This window comes from Pseudoliparis swirei, chromosome 18 (assembly GCF_029220125.1).
Source record: "Pseudoliparis swirei isolate HS2019 ecotype Mariana Trench chromosome 18, NWPU_hadal_v1, whole genome shotgun sequence".
Classification (NCBI taxonomy): Eukaryota; Metazoa; Chordata; class Actinopteri; order Perciformes; family Liparidae; genus Pseudoliparis; species Pseudoliparis swirei.
Window position 1 is genome coordinate 17553957 of NC_079405.1, and position 14756 is coordinate 17568712.

At 40.4% G+C, this 14756-nt stretch overlaps 1 protein-coding gene across 3 annotated transcripts; it reads left to right on the plus strand.

The window, feature by feature from the left end:
* Positions 1 to 392: 392 nt before the first annotated feature.
* LOC130208694 (LIM domain and actin-binding protein 1-like) lies at positions 393 to 13593 on the plus strand. 3 transcript variants are annotated; one of them, XM_056437962.1, is made up of 10 exons: positions 393 to 495; positions 3434 to 3573; positions 4060 to 4105; positions 7185 to 7616; positions 9431 to 9482; positions 9718 to 9815; positions 10272 to 10350; positions 10561 to 10592; positions 10705 to 10838; positions 10975 to 13593. In XM_056437962.1, the coding sequence occupies exons 2-10, from the start codon at positions 3455 to 3457 to the stop codon at positions 12059 to 12061; spliced, it is 2079 nt and encodes a 692-aa protein (XP_056293937.1). In that variant the 5' UTR covers positions 393 to 495; positions 3434 to 3454; the 3' UTR covers positions 12062 to 13593. The 3 variants fall into 3 exon arrangements, with proteins under 3 accessions (XP_056293937.1, XP_056293938.1, XP_056293939.1); XM_056437963.1 differs by lacking the exons at positions 393 to 495; positions 3434 to 3573; positions 4060 to 4105 and adding an exon at positions 4500 to 4612; XM_056437964.1 differs by lacking the exons at positions 393 to 495; positions 3434 to 3573; positions 4060 to 4105 and adding an exon at positions 6254 to 6312.
* Positions 13594 to 14756: the final 1163 nt, after the last annotated feature.

A 14756-nucleotide genomic window follows, 5' to 3' on the forward strand; every position in this document is an offset into this window, starting at 1 on the left:
GAGGGAGCCATTCAATACAATAACCTAAGTAACTCCTCCAACTGCAATACAAAATTGTTGGTCATATATATATATATAAATATATGTGTGTGTGTGTGTGATATTTTCTCGGAAAAGGTTTTTATATATATTCAGTTTTTGATGATGATTGCTATTAGTACTTATAGGATTGCTAATATTATAACAATCCAAATTATCTTTTAATTTAACCTCGTAATAAAACCTATATTCACTTGAAAAATGTTCTTAGGAATCTGGGTGGGTGGGTGAGTGGGGGGGGGGGGCGCACCCAAGCGCTCAAACCAGCATAGATGTACCAGGTAGGGGTAATGCAATACCTAAGATCATTGGTGCAAAAAAATCACGTGACCCAGCTCTTCCACTCCCATGACACCTTTCTGTTCACTCCACCTCACGGGCGGTGACACAGCGGTGGAAGCGCGTGTCAGGTGTCTCAAGGGTTCACAAAAAGAGTGACAACGGAAGTTCGCACAGGTAAGATACAACTCAGAGCAAGGAAGTGAAAATATATACAAATAACTCGAGCCAGGGCTGTAAAAAATACCAAATGTAAGTGTTTCGAAAATGTAAATGAGCCTGTTGTTGTTCAGATATTTTTTTATAGTAACGCTCGTGCACATACTCGTGCTCCCGGAGGACTCACCGTCTATCGAGATCATAGATGCCAAACCAGTCCATCTGCTGAGTCGTTATTGGAGGCTTTTGTTTTCACTGTTTTTTCCGGAGTCTAGATACAAGTTACATGTGACACTGTGTGAATGGAAATATGTTCTAACTTTACTAATACGTATACAGTTTGGCTTTTACGTCACACAAGTTCTCTACCAGAAGTGTTACACACGCTGCTGATCTTCAACACGTTTATTTTATTGCCTTCATAATTATTCTTCGTTTCAAACTCTATTATTTCTATATAATCAACAGATGATGTGCTTTTTGAAATGCTTCTTAGGTCAATTGTGGGTGGAGCAATAGGGACACCACCTTAGTTGTGAGTCGTACTGTATCTGATTCTTTACTTGTTAAGGAAAACTTGGCTTAAAGGTCAAAGGTCAGTATCCGCCTTTCACTGATAAGTGACGTAGATAAAGCTAAATGCTGTTGTTTCGATAAAGAACTTTAAAAGCACATATCGCCTTTGATGGTTTTAAGGCACAACTTGCCATGTACCTCACTTCTAGCTGAAAAAGGACCACCTTTGTTTTACTTTGTCACCTTTGATTCATAATGTTTAAGTCAATATCCTCTCCAAATTAATGCCATCATGCCCGGAAGGTTGGGAGTTGGGAGGAAACGCAAATAATCCTTTGTGCAATGTGAGCTGTTCGTGTGGTAATTTATAAAAGATTAAATTGACCTGCTGTCATGCAACAATGATTAAATGCTCATTATTAGTAGTACTGCAAACTATGTCTCCGAATCTTATGTGGAATAAGTTCCGTTTACAAAACACAACCAAATCAAGTACACATAAATGTAAATCTATCTATTATCTCTTGGACTTGCAAATTGTTTTTGCACACGTAGATGTAAATTTAAGATGCGTAAGGACTCTTAGCTTTCCAAACCAGTTAATACAAAAGAAATTCAAAATGTAAAGCACTGAGATTGTTTTTACATACAGGAAAAGCTTGCTATGACCCCACCCTACTCCTTATTATATTCACAAGCATTTCCTGCTGTGTATTGGTTTTCAGAAGACATCCTTGTTCTACTATGCTCTTCTCTTTATGTGAGATCAATTTCAGTTTTGATTCTGAACCCACATCATTTGGGAGTTCATGTGTTCTCCCTTGTTTCTATAGTTGGTCAGGCTTCCTTTAATAGTTCGAGGATATGCAAAAGACTCTTAACTTCCCTCCCACTGTGTTTTCCCTGGGATGGACTGCTGAGCTGTTCAGGGTGTGTTCCTGTCTGCATGCCATGCAGTGCATGCTGGCTTGATATCCTGCAAAAGGACAAACCGTGTAGAAATAAGACGTTAACAAATCATTTCAGCATGGCCATCAAGTAAAAATAGCTTGTGCTTATAACCCAGGAACCCATCGACTAATAACTAAACCCAGCACAACATACAACTAATCAACAGACAAGTGGAGTTAAATTGTCCATCGGGCCTCAAAGCCAGTAGCAACAGTAAACAGTCCCAAGCAATTCAGAATTAAGAAACCTAATAAAAGTACTTGAGCAATGGGCCGTTCTTAACATCGTTGTGTTTATCATTTATCTTCATTTAAAAAAATACATTTTTATGTTCAAATTGAATTTCGTCAATAGTCCACACGACTTGTCACCAGTATCACTTTGCATCTCAGTGGTGATGTAATAGGTGCACCTGAGTGAAAAGGCCCAGGTAGTGAGAGAAATTATTATTGAGTCAGCTGTACAGAGTGGTGATATAAACACATGGTTGAGCACTAACTGGAGGATTCATGGTCTGACAGTCTCTCCAGACACAGAAACTGCATCATCCGTCTGTCGCCCCTTATTTAAGTGTAGGTTTGTTCGAGTGAAGTTAAAGAAAGGCTCTATGTGTTATGCAGTACGGTTGTGGGGCGCTGCTCTTCATTGGTCTTTTGTGAATGTTGCCTATGGCGAGTTATCCTCTCATAATGACAATGTGCTCACACTTGTGTTTCCATCTTGTTATCATGAGGCACGGGCCGGAGTGCAAGTTTGAACATGTTGACTCGTTTGTTTGCATGCATAACTGTATGATAATAAGCATGGGCAACCACTCTTTGGTATTTATGTCAGGTAGTGTGTTAGTGTGACAAGAGGTGAACTGAAGCATGTTACAAGCGAGCAAATCAGTGATCTCCGACAGCAGATGGGTCCCCAACTCTGCTACCAACCTTCTGATGAGTCGGGACACGTCAAAGGACTTTCAGAATGGTCGTTTCAATCACCTAACCCACAACTTGTGGATGTCGGATGATTCTATAGCCACATGCAAACTTACAAGATGCAAACTAATTCAAATCCAGGATGGAGCTCAGTAAAAGGTGATTTAATATCGGAAGTTTAGTTTTCTCTGGTGAAGGTTTTGGAAGTAATTTGAAGGTTAATTAATTCAATTTAGTATACTTTATATAGCCCAATATAATAAATTCCTCAGAGTGCTTTACAATCTGTCCACATACGACATCCCTGTCCCAGGACCTCACATCGGATCAGGAAATACTCCCAAAAATTAGAAAAAAGCCTTTCACAGGGAAAAAAGGGAAGAAACCTTCAGGAGAGCAACAGAGGAGGATCGCTCTCCCCGAATGGACCGAAGCAATAGATGTCATGTGTACAGAATGTACATCATTACAGAGTTACATAAACACACTCAATGAATATGACAGAAATGATTACGAGTTAGCTGTAGTAATATTCGTGTCTGATGTTGGTTGTGTTTGTATTTCAGGTATTTAGATAGCTGCCAAAGATGGAAAGTGGTCCATTCAATCGACAGACCTGGGCGGCACAGTCCGTGCGTGTCACTGCGAAGGAGCTGTCACTCAGCGGCCGAGGGAAAAACAACGCCATTGCTGAACGCTTCTCTAAGTGAGTAACAACTAGTTTTCTGTCTTTTTTCCAGTCTTTTTTCCAGTTTGGTCTTGCTGTTGCTGCTCGTGACAATTCTGGTTCCCTCAGTGTTCCAATTGATATTACTGTATGTGGAAAACCTTGGACAACATGTATGAGTTCGACTTAATGCTACATTAGGTTAGTTCGGACTGTTGTTGAGTCTGCTTCTGTTTTTAATTTCTGCAGCCAGAAAACATGAGATTGCCCTTTTGGCTAAGCTGATGAATCATTAAAGTTACCTCTCAATATTTGTAAGAATACATAGAGAATATGTCTAAAACTATATCTAAACAAGATGTGATCTAAATACAATCTAAACTACTAAAATGTATGAATATGTTGGTTTTCAGAGTGTTACATGTTTCAATGTCTTACAAGGTTCTTGAGTAAAAGGCTCCAATTCTTGTTTAGATGTTTTTGTTTTGAGTCAGCAGAGGTCAGTGTTGTGTCTGTCTCTTTCAGGTACCAGAGAGCTGCTGAGGTGTCCAGTACCGAGAAGAAAAAAGGAGTAAGTATAACTGCAAAGAAGGATGGGGACATTTTATTTCAGTTTAGAGACATTTCTTGGAGTTTTTGAAGAAGTATTGTAAAGTTGTTCTGGATTTTGATATACGAATGACCAAGTTTCTCACATGAAAATCTAAATCTATGATACATCTTGTGTAAAGCATTTTGATAAGCCTCTCCCAGCAAACTACATGATTAAATGAAGCGTGTGTATGCTGCATGTCTTGCTTCAGTAGCTGGTGAAGCTAAACTAATCATTGCACACACTCACCATGCCAACACCCTGTCTGGGGGGCAACATGTCTTGTCTTGGCTAACCTCTCATAGGCCACTTCTTGAGATGGGCAGGCTATCACACCCATAATCCCACTTCAGTGTAATCCCCTTGAAATGCTCTTTGTAGCTCCAATTGTAGATTAGCTGCTTTGTCAGTGTGAAAGACGCATAAACAAAGCAGGACTATGTTTAAATGAGCAAGTGATCAGCTCATATCATGAGGAAATCTACGGTAATATTGATGTGAATGCATGCTGTATTTGTTCAGGGTGAGCCAGTTGCTTTAAAAGCTTCTGTATTATTTGTTTAATGATCTGGCTGATAATGATGTCCCAAGTAGGCTTTGTTTGTGTGTTTGAATTTGTTTGTATTTTTGACTTTTTCTTTTTAAAGTAGAAACTTGGTATGAATGTACTGTCCTGCGTAATTAGTTGAATACAACTTAAAAGATGCTCTGAAGGCATATTTCTCTGCACAAGTGCAGGTTGTTAGGTTAATTCTTTAGAGCAATTTTAGTTTGATTGATTCATAGTTTGTAATATTGTTTAAGAACCAATAGTATTGTGATATGAGCTGATGTCTCTGGTACAGGGGTACGGGAGTCCAGTTCAAATATTCAAGGTTGAATGAGCAGCGCAAAAGACCATCTGTCCATCTGAGTGTGTGTGTGTGTGTGTGTGTGTGTGTTAGGGGGGAGTTGGGGGAAGGGGGAAAAAGAAAGAGAGAAGGGGGAAGGGGGGACTTTTTAAAAGTGACAAAGAAACTATTAGTTATTTTAATAAATTACATAGAAACAGCATTAAAACGTGTTTTAAAATATCTTTGCTGCTTGTCCTTGCTATTATTGATTATTATGAAGTTTTCTAATTTTACTTAATAATAATACTAATGATTAATAACTTTGCTCAGTCTTCCAACACAAAGTGTGTGAGTCAGAACACAATAGGTCAACTACCGACCTAAACCAGTGATCATAAACCACAATGGTTTGGAACAGTTCTCTGTCTTTCCAGGATCTTGTTAGTTTGGCTCTCCACAATAAGAAATATTCTGAAAAATCACATTTTTACAGCGTGTTTTATCTCCCTTTTTGCTTATATGTTGGCTTTAACACTCCCATTAATTAAATCAGACTAATATTCATCCCAAACATTTTTAATTTGGTTAAACAAAGAGATTCCAAATTGTAGTTTGTATAATTAAAATAACATATTTTGTGAGTACTTTTAAAGCTTAGAAATCTATGGCCTCCCAAGGCAAATTACCAACATTTTGCTTGTAAAAGTGTAATGTGTCTCTTCTGACGCTGCCTTGATCTGACTTCACTTAGCATCTGTCCTTGGAGCTTGTTTTGTACAACCTCCCTGTATCTGAGCTCTGAGTAGTGATCAAATTATGTATACAACTTTGTAACGGCTCAATTCAGCTTTAACATTATGTTTTTTTTAATAGCTCTTGTTCTCCATCTTGGTGTGTATCGTATATATTTTGTGTGATTGCTTTGCGTTTTCTTAAACTTTTGTTCATCTGCATGAAAGAGTGATTTTGAAGTGCCATTATCTTCCGGTATACTTTACAAGTGGAAAAGCTGACAGCGAACAAAGAGTTAACTTTTCCCTGAATGTATCATTTCCTGCTCTGGTTTCCTGGTTATTCTGACTCTCTTTCATACTCTTTCCTGGAGTTAAAGGGCGACGAGCTCTTACGAGCAGACGTTGTCTGGCTGCAAACATCTGGGAGATCCCGACTTGTAAAAGAAGAACGAACCAAAGGAATCTCATTTTTTCTTGCTGTCAAGTTGTGGTTACACCTCGTTTAGGTTCTCCAACGCATTCACAGAGGTTTCTCTTTTTTCTTTAAAAAAAGGGAACAAACTTGTCACTGTCCAGTTCTCTCCGCTCACCCTGGATTTGCCTCACAAAGACAGTAATTGTGTGTTAGTTTTTTGTAGTTTTTTCCCCTTTTGTTTTGTATTTTATTCTTATGTTCTTATCTGTGTTTGCGCATATACCATAGTTGTAGATGCACTGGATTTAGTTTAATGTACTAATGCTCTTTTTAGTTGTCTTTTCGGGAGTAATTCAGTGTTTTTGTTTTTCATCTCAAGTCGTCTTAAAATTTAGTCAAACTATAATTTGTAATTGCTGGTTTTTGAGGAATTGTGTTTTTTAGAATGTAATAGTGTTTAATTGTTTCCCACTGACCCGGCCTCAACATGGAGGCTTGTTTATAATATCTATTAGCAAATTAGATTACTTATTTGAGAGGGACTTGGTCACATGTTCACACCCTCTTTCTTCAACGTGTCATTTCTCTTTTATACTTAAGGAAGTTCCCAGAGGTCACATGGCCCGAGTGTGCCTCCTGTTGTTCTGTTTGCTGCTCCCCATTGTCATGAATGGCTGAGTGGGGGACAGAGCCCTCCTCAGTTTCGTTTTGGGAAGGTGAAGTTGTCATGTGGAAAGGAATGCAGCTGAAAAAGATCTGCCTGCCTGCTCAGCTCAGCCATCTCCACATTGAGCCAATCATTGCCTTCAGCAAGACATCGACTTCCTGGACCAACTGTAAACAGCTGTTCACCTAATCTGTCAGTGAAGCCGAGCTCAGATTCTGGCATTTCCGCTAGTCTTTCTTGCTGAATAGGGCTTGGAGCTGTGCTGTGTTGGTTTTCCAAATAGAAACACTTTCATAAATCCGCCCGTAAATCAAATGGAAATTAGAATAACTGAATGTATAATGTTGTTTTTTGTTTCTCACTTCTAATATCACTTTTAATTTGTAATCTCTTCTCGTCTTTCTCACAGTCTTCTGAGAGTGCATCATCCTTACTGCGGTTAGGCAACCTCAGTGCTCTGAAGAAGCGCTGGGAGCAGGCACAGGCGAAGCCTTCTTCGGTCCCACCTCCGAGCCAGTCCAGCACTCGCAGCAGGCCTCCTGCTCTGGCCAGGCCTGCTCCTATCCCTGAGCCCTGTCCTCCATTAAAGAGCCCTGGCCTGCCGACCGACCAGGGAGGTCAGCTCACAGCCGGTCGTGTCGTGCAGCCCGCAGCAGCTCCAGAAGCATCCGAAGGTGAAGAGCAGACGGGGATGGACAGGAAGGAGCTGACACACCGTGGAAGACCTGAAAAGCTTGATGAGAAAGTTCCCACCAGCCCCTGTGCCTCTTATGAAAAACCCAGAGTGCCACTGACCAACCTGAAGATGAAGTTTGAGAGGGGAGAGGATACCATAAGCAAGGTAGCTACAGACAGATCAGATCCTTTTCTGCTTCGGCAGCATCTTCTTATGATCCATTTGAGACAGTGTTATGATACTTTATGTTGCATAGCCTGAAGCTGCTTTATTGAGCCTCTTTGAAGGAACTCAGAACCACTTTGATTCTAATGTACAAGGCTTGTTATGCACCTATTATCCCGCCCTCCAGCAAATTTAAAGTAAGTAAAACTAAATTAAACAGAACACAGTATTTACTAGTAATACTATTTTCTATTGTTATTTAAAGCCAAGCTTCTTTCCTTGACCCTAAATTATGAGTGCTGAACACAGTTATGTGTTAGTTATCTGTTTCCTGTATTTTCTGAAGTAGTTTTGTTCCACCTGAATTTAGGCCTGTGTCTTCTCCCACCCATTTGTCTCTCCCTTCCACTCTTTCTTGGTGTCTCTCTCCCTCCCAGCCCAAAACAACAAGCCCTCCACTCTAGACCTTCCATAACAGAGGAATGCAGGAGCATTCCTGACCCAGGGCTGTTTCTTACTTCAGAGGATCAGCTCTGAGGAGCAACTGGCTTCATCTCACTTTCCTTTAGCCACACGGTGTATTCTGGAGATCAAGCAGTCCTTCAGTTTTAGTTTTTTATTTCCCTTTTTTATATTAGCAGTCGTCACACCACTTTATACGCTAATGTTAATATTGAAGCTAAAAGGAATACAGCCCTTTTTGTTGCAGTTTAAAAAAATGTGTTTCACAGTCTGACTCGCACCACTACAATAGCACTCTGAAGGAAGAAGTGTAAACGTTACTGGTGAACATTTACAGAGGAGACCCGGACTGTTGTAACACTTAACCGGTGATCACGAGAACTGTAGGTTAATGCACCCTTGCCCTCGTCTCACCGATGTTGAGTGTTGTGTAATGTGGCACAACAGGAATCCACAGTCCTAGTGAAGCAGCGGGTTATTTTAATTGGTCAAAATTGTCTGGTTAACACATTAGTGTTGCACATGGGCATTCACGCACAGAGCTTGTTCTTTTAGTCAGTGCAACGGAATAGTCTTGCTTCTTTGGACTGCAGGTCACATACTCCTTCTGTACACATGACATCTATTGCTTCTGTCCATCCTGGAGAGGGATCCTCCTCTGTTGCTCTCCTGAAGGGTTCTTCCCTTATTTCCCTGTGAAAGGCTTTTTTCTATTTCTTTGGAGTTTTTCCTGATCCGATGTGAGGTCCTGGGACAGGGATGTCGTATGTGTACAGATTGTAAAGCCCTCTGAGGAAATTGTGATATTGGGCTATACAAATAAACTGAATTAAATTGAATACATCTTGGTGGCTGTGTGGCATTTCTGTGATGGAAACGGAGGTCAAACTGGCCAATGGTAAAGATGGGTGGCTCTTGTACTAAACCTGGTGTGTTGCTGAGATGGAGCCTGTAATTTGGTGTTTGGAAAGTATGTTATAAATAACTTCTTTAGACACCATGTCAGAGGTAGAATATGGAGCTAGGACAATGTACCCGAGGCTTCACGTGTCAGGATTATTTCTGGGCTAAACAATGTTCCTCAACACACAGCTGACCTGTGTGGGATGCTTTTACGCCTGTCCTGATGACTTGTGATATCCTTGTCGGAAACAGGACAGGCAGTGAAACTAACTTAAACCGTAATACCTGAATATCTTGAATTAATTTCTGATTCTGTATCACCCTTCACACTAACCGATAGAGGCTCAAATAAAATCCTTTGGGTTAAATCACTCAAACTGAACCACTTTTACAATATCTATTATCAGTAAACCTCTATTCTGATTCCACTGATCATTTTACTCTTTCAGGGTGGCAGGACGACACGACGCAGTACTTCATCCGAGGACATGGACCAACATGGTGGGAAAGACATATACTGAAGAATACTTAATAAAGTGCCTAACCGTTAATCTCAAAACTATTGTGTTACAATGAGTTTTGTCTCTAGGGACACAATAGTATGTGCCACAACTGGTTCATGAATAGCACTTTTAAACTGAAGAGCCATTACCTGCTGTTTTTAGGGAAATGCAGCCATAGATTTCATCTGCGTTTACAGCGAAAGCATGAAGTGTGATTATCTCTTCTGCTTCAGGTCCGTCTGTGCATGACCGAGTACTGGAGTCCACATCCATGAAGGAGAAGATGGCCAAATACAAGGCTGCTCTTTTTAAACAAGGCACCTCTCCCTCCGTGAGTTCATGCAAACGGAGCTGAATTCAAAACATCAAAAACATACAACATGAAAACATTCAAACGTTTTATTTAAAGTTTTTATTGTGTTATAAATTACATTAACAGTAAGTACATTGATGCCTTTAGGCTTGAAAAAAATATCTGAAATAATTCATTTCCCATGCACAAGGTTTTGTGATGACTGAGCTCCGATCAGATTAGTTAACAAGCCAAACGTCAAGTGTACATATGGGAGTATGGACGCAACATTGTTTATGAGTGATCTACATGTCTTTCTCTGCAGATCTGCCCGCTAATATTACTGTTTGTACATTGTTTGCCGTCTTCTCTTTTCTTTCATTTCTTCCTACCTAAACACGAAAAACTGGGAAAATACACAATAGTTAATTATGTAACAGACAATTCAAACAAGTGTTTGTTTCCTTCTGTTCGTTCACTTTGTGTTTCCTTCAGGGTCTGGACCCAGAGGTGCCTGCTCCTAAAACATCTGCACTAGTAAATCAGAACCACAACCCTGCACCTGAGTGCAATGGTGAGTCTTTGCGGATTCTTTAACATTTGACCATGTTAATGTTCTTGATACGGTACCTGTAATTCAAATAATAAAATAGAGCATTGACGACAGTGTGAATACACACATAACTTTTGCCCCTAGAATAAAGTAAAGTTTGATTGACCTTGATTGATAGCTTGTCTGGCTTGTGAGGGACAACAGTGACTGGAGTGTTTTCATCTGTTTCAGGGGAGAGCAGCGAGCAATCCAAAGCATCAAGAGTGAGTCTGTCATCCAACCAACAGGCAGAAGACATGCAGGAATCATTTAGAGACAATTACCAATTCAACCCTTGTTTATTATGGATATATGTTACTATTGTTGTGTGTGTAGAAGTTCAGCCCACCGGTGAAGGAGACGTGCATTGCTTGTCTGAAGACGGTGTACCCGCTGGAGAGACTGATGGCTCTGCAGCATGTCTACCACAAAAGTTGCTTCCGCTGTGTTCACTGCAGCACAAAGCTCAGGTTAGTTTGCTTGTTCCTTGAATTTACACCATGTCTTTTAAGTTGACTTTGAAATGCCTCCTCGGTAGCTGCCTGTTCAACAACCACAAAATAAGGACATTTTCTTTATAATATATTTGCTGCTCTCTCTTTCAAGTCTTGGGAGCTATGCCTCTCTGCATGGCAACATCTACTGCAAGCCCCATTTCAGCCAGCTGTTTAAAGCTAAAGGCAACTACGACGAGGGCTTTGGCCATCGGCCTCACAAGGAGCTTTGGGAGCCTCGTGAAGATGGAGACCACGGTGAGGAAGAGGTGAAGCCAAAGGAACAAGAGGAACCAGCAGTGGTGACGCGTCCAGCTGAGAGTATCGCAGAACAACAGGAGACCCCAATTGTTGAGACATCCCCGCAGGTAAAGGTGACCGACCTAACCGCCTTACTTGAGACACGTGTGCAGACACACGGCAGGTCTGGGGAGAAGCTCGAGTCTACAGAGAAGCTGGCTGAGAAACGCAGGCTGATGGTCGCCTGGCCTCCCCCAGCGGACGAAGGCCACTCTGGGACAGAAGCACTTAGTCCAGTCACAGAGGGCGTGTCTTCAGGCCGACCCTGGAGATCCAAGTGGCCCCCAGGGGCCGAGGAGCCATCATCCTTCCAGAGCTCAGAACGGGCTGAGCTGAAGAGCCTGAGGAGGAGCTCTTCTCTAAAGGAGCGCATCCGGCCTTTTACGATCGCAGCTAAACCCAACCTCGCAACCAATGTGGGACCCAGGGAACCTCGTCGCCCTCTCAAATCCCTGCTGGAATGGAGAACATCATTCGAGGAAAAACAATCATCTGGAGGTGGAGAACAACCCAAAGAGAATGAGCCGGAGCATCAGCAAGGGAAACGGCAGGAGAAAAAAGAGAAGATGCCTCAAATCCAGAGCCAAGACACAGCAAATGAACGTGAGGCCATCTCAGAGGAGGACACGGAGACCGAGCAACAGAAGGAAAGAAACAAACGAGGACACAGAGGAAAGGCAGCGCCAGAGAAGACGGTGGTAGAAGAAAGCTCTCTTCAAAGCATCTCCCCAGAAATCTCACAGTCCCCTTCTCCACCATTACAGCCAAAACAAAACCGCTCCTCCCAAGATGTGGGCTTCTGGGAGGAGGACAAGGAAGGAAGTGATGCAGAGGAGCTGAGTGCAGAGGATATAATCAAGAGGAACCGTTACTATGACGAGGAGGACTCTGACTCATAGGAACAACGTGCAGTCTTACTGTCATGTCCAACTTTCTCAGTTTATAGATAGATCACAAATGTAGCTTTGCCAGATTTTATAGTGTTATGGGAGCGGTTTAAAAAATGTGTAATAGGTGTGTATGTGCTTTTTTATCGCAATAACTGCCTTTAATTGTTAAAGTACAAATACTTGATTTTTGAAAATATGTTTGAATTATACTGTATAATATCTAATACAGCTTAAATGACCTGTGACTATACTGGAAGGTGGGCATCTATTAAATGTAATCATCTCTTGTTAATTATATGCACTGTCAGTGGTGTATAAACAATACATCACTGATGGTGCATATAATTGCAGATAGTGTGTCCAAAAAACATTAGACTTTATACTTTATGCAGCACTTTAAGTGCTGACAGGCAGAACCTTGCTCTACATATAATGCATAAAATACTGAAATATCTTATACCAAAAAGAACATTTTTTACACGGTTTTTGGAGAGTAAATGCCTTTTGTAGTTCCAATTGTTACGTATTGCCTCAATTTGAATTGTAAATTGAAGAAAAGCAAAACAACACAAATGACAGGGGTTTAGCAAACTGCAATTACTACTTTTATTTACAGTTACTGGTAATGTTTAAATACTATAGAGCAGACACTAAGTTGTCTCCTGCTTGGACCGTTATTGAGACATTAACTACTCCCAGCACCCGAACATATCCAGACAGGAAACCCTCATACCACTATCCTGCAGGGGGCTCTCTGGTTTAGTGGAGAATTAGCTTGTTCCTGGTCAAAATGTGCTTCTGAACTGTTCTAATCACAATAACTACACTAAAAGGACAACATATGATGAATCAAGGTTTCTACTGACAGCTATCCTTTCAGTCTAATAGCAAAGAAGTCATCTCTTTGGACCTTCTGAATGAGTGTTTTTCCTTTTTTCCCCGTGACAGGTTTATTTGGGGATTTTTCCTGATCCGATGTGAGATCCTGGGACAGATTGTAAAGCCCTTTGAGGCAAATTTGTAATTTGTGATATTGGGCAATACAAAATAGACTGAATTAAATTGCGAATGTAAAACTCTTGGTTTGTCCTGCCGAATATATTTTTTACAAATTTGTATAATGCCACATTACAGTCTGAACTGTTGTTGAAACATAATTAAAACGCATGAATGAGGAAATCCAGACTTTGCAGTCCATCTGGTCTTTCACCTGAGTTAACAAATGAACCCAATATTATAACCACATGACTTCCAGCCTGCTGATTATTGCACTTTTTTACAGGTGTTTTTTTCTTCACTAATATTTTCTTTCTTAATCTTCTTGTTCCGTGTATCATTCATATATTCCAGCCATTTGTAAAAATATCACTCTTAAATGAATTACGGATATGGTTCATATTATATTATTCTATATATTATTTAGAAAAATTGGTTAAATAGATTTGAAACATTTTCTGATATTCATCTTCAGAATGAATTGTGATATTTCTTTTTCCTGTTAATATTACTAGCAGTGACGTGCAATAAAGCAATTCTTGCCATTTGTTGTTTCTCAATAATCGCTCATACAAACAACGGTTTGCTGTCTTGGGTTCTCAGCAATACACCTGCCATGTAGTTGTGTCACACACCCATTTACCATTAGGCAGGTAACCTGGGGAAGGTGGACCCGAACTAAAGATATGACAAAGATTCAATTGTGTTTAACTCATTGGCAATTGAAATTGCAAAAGGCCCATAAAACTATGAAACTTAATTATTAGATTAGATTTAACTTTATTCATCCCCAGGGGGAAATTACTTGAAGCAGTAGCAAAAAAATTACAAATATACAATACAATAAAATATAAGGGCATATTACATTTAAGAATTTAAATAAAAATGAATGTGTAAAAAATAAAGTTATATACTTTGTACTACTACATTTACCTAACAGAGAAATGTTAATGTTTACGTTGCAGATTCAGATTGTGCAAACAAAATATAACAATTCAAATATGATGCATTATTATACATTAAAGTAGCCAGCATTATATGAGAATTAAAATACATTGCGATGATAACGCCTCCAAGTAAAGTAAGGAAACGTAAAGTGAAGTAAGGTAGGAAGGGCAGCAATGCAGGACTCTCACTGTATGGTAGCCTATGAATTGTTTTAATAATAGTTACTAGTTTTACTTTCGCATCATCTTGAGTACTTCTTCAAACACTGTCAATACCAACATTGCCAGTTAGAGAAAGGGTGACAAATAAGGCATTCCAGCGTTTGCACGAGGCACAAACACAGAAACACAGATTTACTCAGCGGGAAAACCCCAGTGAAGTTGCGGCTTACTCTGATTCCGCTTCAGTCGACTCTCCACAGGAAAGTGAGGAACACGCTACGTTCGCATCATATTGCTCTGTTGTTGTTGTTGTTTTGTCAAAGTATTTGAAATGTAGCAGCACTTTTAAAGAACGACATGGATGGCTGCTGTGTTGGCATGCAGCCCGATGTTAGCCCACGTTACATGGTTTATCAGTTATTTTAATGCACGTAATATGCATTATGAAGCCAATTTACCTCCATGACGTCCTCACCCGAACCTCGCGTTGGCGCAGCGAGCCAAGAGCAAGTCAAACCCACAAATAGAAACTCCCCGCTCACCGCGTAAGCCTCGCCCACTACATCCAAACTCAAATCGTAGATTTTTTTTGTTGTCGT